Below are 10,125 nucleotides of genomic sequence, written 5' to 3'. Positions count from 1 at the left end.
CAGGAGGGACGAAGACGGAGTGATATAACCAAGCAGCTTGATTTTTCGATGAACTTATACTACCTTCTGAAGCGCAGAAGCAATATTTTTTTTTTTAAATACGGAGAGTATTATTGAGGTGTTCCGTACAGTGCCCTTTTTTGGAACAAGTGTACTGAAAAAATTTTCTTCTATAAAAACGAACGCTGTTATTGTTTATAAAGTTTCAAGAGACAAATTGCAAAAAATGCCTGTGTACGGGACACCAGAATAATACAGAGACTAAGAGCGGCGAAAAGACGGAGAAAGAGAACTTGTATAAGGATTGTAACGCTAAGGGAAACCAATAAAGTTGTACATAATAGTAATATATACATATTAGGTTTGGGAAAAAGAAATCCATCATTTCTCCGCTTGAGATAACGTAAAAATAATGTATTTCTTTTTCCCCAACCTAATATATTCATATATTTATATAAATTAATAAAATATTTTGAGATAATAAGTATAATATTGAAGTAAAAAAATTAATTCCTAATAATAATTATTATAAATTTTGCTTTCCTTTTGGAATCACGGTCGTCTCTTTCGGTACTACGGTCGCGGCCGCTTCTTCTGTGATGGTGGTGGTGGTTGTTGTTGTTGTTGTTGTTGTTGCTGTTGATTTGTATGCTACCGCGCTCTCCGTCATAGCGGTATTGCTATTCTTGTAAAAAAATTGTTTCTGAAATTTTATATTGTATAGGTGTTTGTAGATGTTTAAATTTTAAATACTGTTCAACTTTTGTTGGAAAGATTTTATCGTCAGATTATCGGAAACCCTTGGAAAATCGTGACACTGCAGTTCTTTCACCAAAAAGCTGGTGAAAATTATTTTTCCATGTAAATTATGTTGAAATAATGTAATTTGTTAATTTGATATAAATATGTAGATCGCGAAACTTTGTAATAAGTAAATATTAATATAAATATTTATTTTTAGCATTAATATTTATATGTATATTTGAAACAGTATTTATTTCTGTTGCGTATATTTGTGCATTTAATTAATATTTAAAAGTAATCAATAATTCAGCAATTTTTCTTATGATTTTAGAACTTCATCAAGGATTTTGTTATACTTCCGTGTGAGTCCGCGTGTTCTATTTGATGTCATTTTATTCAGTATATATCGGCGAACAAAGTGCAAAAAGAATTGAATCTAACTTGATCTGACTCGAAGTTTTATAGCTAATTTAGTTAGAAGGTGATTGAGAATTGTAGCGCTCCATGCACGCCTGTACGTTCGCGTTCGACGGGCCTCCTCTTGAATTCTCGGAACCTCGTCGAAAGAACTGTTTAGATTATAGCCATTTGAAATGTTATTGCTATGCTGCAGATAAGCCTTCGACTAATTGTAAGTCCTCTGGTCCTCGTCCGCTGGCTTTTGACTGCATTCAGTTGTAACATTGTAACAGTGCGATCGAAGACTACAGAGCGAAATATTCAAACTTTCAAAGGCGATTTTATATGCGTATAACGTTTAGTTAAATTTTTTAGTGTAAATTATATTGTGTGTAGTGTATTTTTTTTTAGTTTAAGTATTGTTTTGTGTAGTTTATGTTTAGTGCGTGTTAATTATGCTGTGTTAAGTTTATTATTCGTAAGATTAATTAAATTGGTTGGACTCATCTGGAATCAATCTAATCACCCGACAAAGATTATTCGACATAATGCAGGAGCACAAAGAGAAAAATATTAGTCAGAAATGGAAATGTCTGGAACAATTTTTCAATCAACAAAATTACACAGAAGAAGAGCGTCAAGCATTCAAGCATATACAATCATCATGATAGGGAAATATTACTTGAAGAACATTTTTGCAAAACGTTTTTAACAAAAATTAATTGTGAGTCTCGTAATTGTATATACATACAAAATATTGTTAACCTGTCATATCAACATATTTCATAAATCAGATTTTACATGTGTATTGCCGCTTTAGCAGTGATTTTTATAAAAATTACCTACAGCATCAAAAAGTAGAGAAGATTTACGCTTTATAATCGTGGATGTTTCATCACTTTTGGATTATTCTCGGCAAAGTTATGCGAATTTGAAGATTGAGCCAATTTTAAATTAGCTCTGTCCGGCTTTTCGGTGCAAATACCCCACTGTGCGACGCACAGTGGCGTATTTGGCCCGAAAAAGTGGAAAAAATTCTATTTCTAAATTTTTGCGCATGGCATAAAATTTTTGTTGTTCGTTGTAGTTAAAGGTCTGAAGAATAAGGCTGCAATATTATTTTTTCTATTTACTGATGAAACTACATCAGCAGATTCAACCGAAGAAAAAACATTATCTGAGGAATGGTAATAATTTAAAATTTTCTTATAATGTATATTTATTTACTAAAAAGTTTCGAGATTCACATATTTTGCACAAAATAATAATTTACATCATTTCAATACAATTTATGTGCAAAAATAATTCTTTTCAGCTTTTCGGTGCAAATATTCTACTATCGCCACGGTTTTTCATGGGTTCTCGATAATCTGAGGCAAAAATGTTTCGAACAAAAGAGGAACAGTATTCAGTCGTCTACAAATTTCAATATGTAAAAGTTTAAAAAAAATTTTTTTTTTTTAAATTGAGGTAAATTTGATTTTTTAAATACTAAAATGTATTTTTGATTTCATAATGTTGTAGCTTATATAATATTATAACCTTGAGCCTATAAATAACGCTACAATAGTTTTTTCCACTTTTTCAGGCCAAATACCCCACTGTGCGACGTGTGCAAACCAGCTCAAGACATATTGCGAAAAAGCAATATTTTTGGATAATTTAGACATTGAAATATTCTCTATCTTACTGCAGGGTAACGTACAGAGCCCTTTTTTGCAATTTGTCTATTGAAACTTTATAAACAATAATAGCATACGTTTTTATGGAAGAAATTTTTTCAATATTTTATGAAATTGTATTATAATTATAATTTTGAATGTATTTTTTATTATAGGAAGACAGAAGATCAAATAAACTTGTGTAATGAAAAAAAAAATAAAAATCGCTGCACGAGGACCCGAAGGCCAGCTCCAGATTGCGATTCATACGCTCGACGGCTCGACAGCCGAATTTCAGTCTCGTTTCCGTAAAGTAAAGCCACACAACATGGCAACATGGCAAGTGCTAAAAATAGATTGTGGCTGGAACAAGCTGGCACAAGCGCACAAGCAGCGCACACGGATATAGTGAATGTATGCTGGTGAGTGTAGCGCGCGAGTGTGTTGGAAGAGGATGTTTGTATGATGTACCACGTGGTACCGCGATACTGGCATCGGAGTCACTCTCGAGAGATCCCCCCCACATGCCCGCCCGCGCGTCTCGCTCCCCGTGGCTGCCTTACCAGTGCTCGCAGCACTATGGCCGCTACGGGGAGCGAGACGCGCGGGCGGGACAAGTCGGAAAGCGCGATAGCGAAGCAGCCATGTTGGAATACGAATTGTTCAGCTTTATAACTATCACGCGGGGAAGCCGCATTTAGCGAAGAAGCAATATTATTTGATGCTCTTTGTGTTGAAATGTTCTCTGAACTATCGCGGGGTCCCGTACAAAGCCCTTTTTTGCAATTCTCGTCTTGAAACTTTATGAACAGTAAAAGCGTACGTTTTTATAGAATAAATTTATTTCCGTACACTTTTTCCAAAAAAGGGCTTTGTACGGGACCCCGCGGTAGTTCAGAGAACATTTCAAGACAAAGAGCATCAAAAAATATTGTTTCTTCGCTAAATGCGGCTTCCCCGCGTGATCGGGAAATCGAGCTGTGCAAGAATAGCAGGAGACGCGACGACAGCGCCGCGGCGGAAAGTCGGAAAGCGCGATGGCGAAGCAGCCATGTTGGAATACGAATTGTTCAGCTTTATAACTATCACGCGGGGAAGCCGCATTTAGCGAAGAAGCAATATTATTTGATGCTCTTTGTGTTGAAATGTTCTCTGAACTATCGCGGGGTCCCGTACAAAGCCCTTTTTTGCAATTCTCGTCTTGAAACTTTATGAACAGTAAAAGCGTACGTTTTTATAGAATAAATTTATTTCCGTACACTTTTTCCAAAAAAGGGCTTTGTACGGGACCCCGCGGTAGTTCAGAGAACATTTCAAGACAAAGAGCATCAAAAAATATTGTTTCTTCGCTAAATGCGGCTTCCCCGCGTGATCGGGAAATCGAGCTGTGCAAGAATAGCAGGAGACGCGACGACAGCGCCGCGGCGGAAAGTCGGAAAGCGCGATGGCGAAGCAGCCATGTTGGAATACGAATTGTTCAGCTTTATAACTATCACGCGGGGAAGCCGCATTTAGCGAAGAAGCAATATTATTTGATGCTCTTTGTGTTGAAATGTTCTCTGAACTATCGCGGGGTCCCGTACAAAGCCCTTTTTTGCAATTCTCGTCTTGAAACTTTATGAACAGTAAAAGCGTACGTTTTTATAGAATAAATTTATTTCCGTACACTTTTTCCAAAAAAGGGCTTTGTACGGGACCCCGTGGTAGTTCAGAGAACATTTCATCACAAAGAGCATCAAAAAATATTGCTTCTTCGCTAAATGCGGCTTCCCCGCGCGATCGGGAAATCGAGCTGCTTGGATATATCTCTGTCTTTGTCTCTCCTGCGAGGACATGTCTCCTCTCTGTCACAGCCCTGCAAGAGAGACAAGGAGCTCTCTATCCTTGTCCGGGAGCTTCTTAATTCTGCCGCAAGGATCGCTGATGTCAGAAAAAAATTATGCTGTTGCTCCGGCGCACCCTTAAAAGAATTAGAGACAGAGTGGGAAAGGAAAGAGAAACAAGAGAGAAAGAACAACGTCATTATAAGAGGGGAGGAGATAGAAAACGAGGTAGAGACCGAACAGATGGCAAGGACCATATTAGAGGAGATGACAGAAAAAAGGGTGGAGTTAAACGAAGTCGCGGAGATTGGAAGAGGGAAGAGAGCGATGCTAGTAAAGTTGGGATCGTGGGAGGAAAAAAGAAGAGTGATGAATATGAAAAGGAAATTAAGAGGAAGGAAAGTATATATAGATGACGATCTGACAAGGAAGGAAAGAGAAGTACAGGAAGCGATAAAAGATAGGGCAAGGGAAGAAAGAGAAAATGGAAATAAAACCAAAGTGGGATACAAGAAGATATGGATAGAAGAAAAAGTATGGATTTGGAACGATCTCAGAGAACAGCTAATAGAAAAGGAGGAGACAAAGAGCGGAGAAAAAGGAAGCAGAGGAAGAGGGGGCAGAGGCAGAGGAGAAAGAGGGGGAAGGTAGGGAGGAAAAGACGAGAAAGGAGTGAAGGTGTTATCATGGAATGTTGCAGGCAGAGTTGGGCGTTATTCGATTGAAATTTCGTTCGAATAACCAGCGAATAAAAATTACGAATAAATTTTTATTCGCTGGGTTATTCGACTAAATTTTTATTCGAATAAATTTTTATTCGACTAAATTTTTATTCGAATGAATTTTTAGTCGAATAACCCAGCGAATAAAAATTTATTCGTAAAAACCCAGCGAATAAAAATTTATTCGAACAACCCAGCGAATAAAGATTTATTCAAATAAGCCAGCGAATAAAAATTTATTCGAATAGCATAGCTCAGCGAATAATGGTGTCGAATGACATCGCGTCACCGACATCGCACGCGGGACGCGGCACTCGGCTCGGCAGTCGGCACCAGCGACGTGTATGTGTATCGTGGCAACAAAGTATGTGTAAAGATAACGAAGGTCCCAGTCCCGGACCTAGGGTCGGTCACCACTACTAACCTAACCACTAACCACTACTATTTAGGCGTCAAACGTTATTTGGAATAATTTACTACTGAATAATTGTTTACCGAATGAAATCATTATTATATTCACGAATAAATCCTCATATTTTATTTATTATTTTTTATTTGTTATTCGAAATAAAATATGCTCAAAATCTTGGGACGGTTGCCATTAGGCAAATCTAAGCAGTTGCTTAGTTAAAATTAATTACAATATGTCGCAGTAAATCGAAAATAACTCAATAAAAAAAACATAAAAAACAAAGTTATCGCAATTGAAAAAAAAATTTTTTTTAATAATTGGAAAAAAAATTTTTTTTAATAATTAGAAATAATTTTTTTTTATATACCAATCGATTCGTCTTTGCATTTTATTTCAAAAAGTATTAAGGTACTTTACTCGAAAATTGCATAGTTTAAGAGTTATGACTTTTTTCCCGAATTACCATATACTCGACACACTGTGTGCTTGTGTGAAAAAGAATCACTGTTATTTAGTTATATCAATCGTCAACATCAATCCATAGCTCGTCTCGGCCTCAGCCTCGAGGTGTCGGGTGTCGATTGTCGATTGTCGCCGGCGCGCGCCGTCTGCGCGCTGCGCATATTCTCCGGCCTTTATTCTTATTCGCTGCCGTCATTTAGAATAACGAATAACGAATAAAAGTCCCGGGATTCATTCGTGACTAACGAATAACGAATAAAGCGTTATTCGTTAGCTACGAATAATTTCCAGCGAATAAAATCGTTATTCGTTATTCTCGAATAAATCCTGGGATTTATTCGTTATTCTTTATTCGTTAGTCGAAATAAATTTTGCCCAACACTGGTTGCAGGGATAAGGGACAAGGACGAAAACTTCTGGAATTATATAAGAGGATATACGAGGTAATAGAAATGACGGAGACGTGGATAGAGGAAAGAGAATGGGAAGGGTGGTGGAGGAAGATGCCAAAAGGCTGGAACTGGAAATGTCCAGGAGCAGAGCGTGTAGAGAAGAAAGGGAGAGCTAGAGGTGGAATCATAACAGGAGTAAGAGAAGAAATAGCGGTGGAAAAGGAAAGTGAAACAGAGGAAGAGGGGATACAAGAGAGAAGAGCGAAGATGAGTGACACAACATGGAGGATAATAACGGTATACAACAGGGGAGGAAGTACGGAAAAACTGAGAAAACTAGAGAAGGTGGTAGGAGAGGAAGGAGAAGAGGGAAAAATGATAATAATAGGAGATTTTAATGCAAGAATAGGGGAAAAGGGAGATAGAGAAGAAGAGGAAACAACCAAGAGGGTGAAGAGAAAAACAAAAGATCGCACAATGAACGGTGAGAGATTAGAGTTAATGAAGATGGTAACGGAAAGGGGGTGGACAATATTGAATGGGAGGGAGTACGAAGGGAGACGAAGAAGGGGAAACAACGTTCAGCAGGAACGAGATAGAAACGACGATAGACTATGAAATAGTAAATGAAACGTCATGGGAAGAGATAGAAGAATTTAAAATAGAAAGAAGGATAGAGTCGGACCACCAACCGATAATAGTCACGATCGGAGGAGAAGGAGCAAAATGGGAAAAAGAAGAGAAAGAAGAGGAGAGAGAAGTGCAGGTATGGGGACAGGAAGAGATGGAAGAATTCAAAAGAAAAATAGATGAGATGAAATGGGAGAAACAAGGAGTTGAAGAGGAATGGAAAGAGCTGGCAGAAACAATAAAAAAAGAAACCAAGAAGAAGAAATGGAAAAAGAAATGGATAACCGGGAAAACGGAATGGTGGGACGGAGAATGCAGAGAACGGAAAAAGAAATTGCAGAAGGCATGGAAAGAGATCAGAAAGGGGAAAGGGAGAGGGGAAGTGGAAGCGGGAAAATTCAAAGAAGAGAGGAGACAATACAAAGAATTATGCGAAAGAAAGAAAAGAGAGTGGAGAGAGAAAGAAGAAAAAAGGATAGAAGAAATCAGAGACGAGGGGGAAGCTTGGAAATACATAAACAGAGAAAGGAAGAAAAAAGTGAGGGTGAGCGACAAAGTAAATATGGTACAATGGAGGAAACACTTCATGAATGTATTAGGGGGGGGGAAGAGAGAAAGAAGGTATTGGCAGAGGAGAAAGAAAGCGGAAGGGTGAAAGGAAACGCTACAGAGGAAGAGGAGGAATCACAAATAAAAGCGGAAGTGATGGAGAAAATAAAGAGATTAAAGAAAGGAAAAGCGGAGGGAAGAGACCAGATAAAGAACGAGGCATGGATAGCAGGAGGAAAAAGTATAGGAGAAAAACTAGGAGAAGTTATTTGGAAGATATGGAAAGGAGAGGGATACGTAGACGAATGGAGGGACGGAGTAGTAGTTCCCATACACAAAAAAGGGGATAAAGACATCGCGGAGAACTGCAGAGGAGTGACCCTGACGGCGACAGCGTACAAAATCTACGCAATGATACTGTTGCGGATCGCGCGAGCTCCGCGACGGCACGCGACTTATTATAGGCCAGGGGAGAGAGAGGTGACGGGGTTGCCAAAAATCATAACATTGATTCTCTACCATAGAGGCCCCTCTTCACCTCTCCTCCCATCGTTCTGACTCCTCGGGCACAGCTGATTACCCGAAGAGTCAGTTGCTTTTCGAACTCCCGCTTCGCTTGAGCGGTTAACACTTTCGCTACTGTAAAACAATCGCTTTGCTTGAGCTATTAATATACTAAGGCCTTTGCACTTCTCTGGTCTTCTAGTTTCCAGCCTACACTGGATTCTAGCTTCTCTTGTTTAAAGTTCTTTTCGTTCTAGTTTAAGTTAGTTCTAAGTGCTGACGGTTCCTTTGACATCAATTTAAATAAACTGGACAATGACTTGTGCTTTATACACTTAACCAACAGTGCTAGTGACATTGATTTTCATATCCTTCCACGACCCTTCTATTCCTTTACAGATACTAAATGATAGGATAATAAAAAGCCTAGAAGAAAAAAAAGGATTGGACGAGACACAATCGGGTTTCAGGAAAAAGAGAGGGGGAATGGATAATGTGTACATAATTAAACATGTGGTAGGGAAAAGGTTGAAAGAAAAGAAGGGAAAAGTATGCATGGCATTTGTAGACCGAAGAGCTGCATTCGATAGAATGGATAGAGGTGTACTATGGAAGACAATGGAAAAAAGGGGAATAGAAGAGAAGTTAATAGACAAAGTAAAAGAAATATATAGGGAGACGAGATGCAGAGTGAGGGTGGGGGTAGAAATGTCGGAACCATTCTGGGTGGAGAAGGGAGTGAGACAGGGGTGCCCGATGAGCCCGACATTGTTCAATATATATGTGGCAGACATGGAGGGTACGCTGAGGATGGGTCAAGACGGAGGAGTGGTAATTGGAAAAGAGAAAATTTGGTCTCTAGGATATGCAGATGACATGGTGCTTATGGCGGAAGATGAGAGGGGCCTGAAAGAGATGATAAAAAGGACAAGCAGATACTTTGAGAGGAAAAAACTAGAGGTGAATAGCGAAAAGACAAAGGTATTAATATGCAGTAACGGAAAAGGAAAAAGGAAGAGGGAGATCTGGAAGTGGGGAGATAAAGAGGTGGAAGAAGTAAAAGAAATTAAATACTTAGGCTACACACTGAATAGGACAAATAGTGAAACGGCGCACATAAAAGAAAGAGTAGGAAAGGCTAGGAAAGTAATGGGAGGATTATGGGGGATAGGAGAGAGGAAGTTCAAGGCAGACGTGACGTGGAGAATGAAGCTTTTTGACGTTGTGGTGAGGGGAATATTACTATATGGAGCAGAGATCTGGGGATGGGAAGAAAGAGAGGAGATGGAAAGACTACAAGAGAGATACATTAGATGGATACTGGGTGTAGAAAGAACAACACCAGGCTACATAGTAAGGGACGAAATGAAGAAAGACAAGATAAGAATAGAAGCAGGCAAGAGAGCGGTCAGATATGAGGAGAAAATTAGTAAGGACGGAAACAGAAAGTTATTAAAGGAATGCTGGAGAGAAAGAAGGAAGGATGAAGAAGAAGGAAAGCTAGATAGATGGGGAGAAGAGAGAAAAAGATACTGTTGGCGATGCGGAATGGGGGTAAAGGAGGTAGTAAGACTAAGAGAAGAGGAAGGAACAATAGAGGGGAAAGTAGTAAGCAGAGACAGGGAGGTACAGGACCAAGAAAGGATAGAAAAAGTATGGAAATCAAGAAGTGTGCCCAGGTACAAAGAGATAAGAACGGTGGGGAGACCGAGATACCTGATAGGAAAAAGAGGAAGAAAAGGGGATAAGGTGAAGACGATAGCAAGACTGAGGTGTGGCAACGAGGAAAGAGCAAATAAATTCTGGGAAAAAGAAGAGAAGAAAGTA

General features: G+C 38.9%; 1 protein-coding gene across 1 annotated transcript; it reads left to right on the top strand.

The window, feature by feature from the left end:
* Positions 1–486: 486 nt before the first annotated feature.
* Positions 487–7,953, top strand: LOC143212601 (uncharacterized). The gene is made up of 6 exons (XM_076431543.1): positions 487–1,867; positions 2,231–2,330; positions 2,459–2,613; positions 2,732–2,839; positions 2,981–3,226; positions 6,615–7,953. Exons 5-6 carry the CDS (start codon positions 3,141–3,143, stop codon positions 7,231–7,233), a joined length of 705 nt encoding a protein of 234 aa, XP_076287658.1. The 5' UTR covers positions 487–1,867; positions 2,231–2,330; positions 2,459–2,613; positions 2,732–2,839; positions 2,981–3,140; the 3' UTR covers positions 7,234–7,953.
* Positions 7,954–10,125: the final 2,172 nt, after the last annotated feature.

Source organism: Lasioglossum baleicum, chromosome 1, assembly GCF_051020765.1.
Source record: "Lasioglossum baleicum chromosome 1, iyLasBale1, whole genome shotgun sequence".
NCBI lineage: Eukaryota > Metazoa > Arthropoda > Insecta > Hymenoptera > Halictidae > Lasioglossum > Lasioglossum baleicum.
The sequence above is the reverse complement of the archived record's forward strand: the minus strand, read 5'-3'. Positions and strand labels throughout refer to the sequence as shown.

Bases quoted from the DNA above. Each gene is read 5' to 3' on its own strand.
- LOC143212601 (XM_076431543.1), top strand. From the start codon at position 3,141: ATGGCAAGTGCTAAAAATAGATTGTGGCTGGAACAAGCTGGCACAAGC. The intron at 3,227-6,614 runs GTGAGTGTAGCG...CACTGGTTGCAG, and splicing joins GATATAGTGAATGTATGCTG to GGATAAGGGACAAGGACGAA.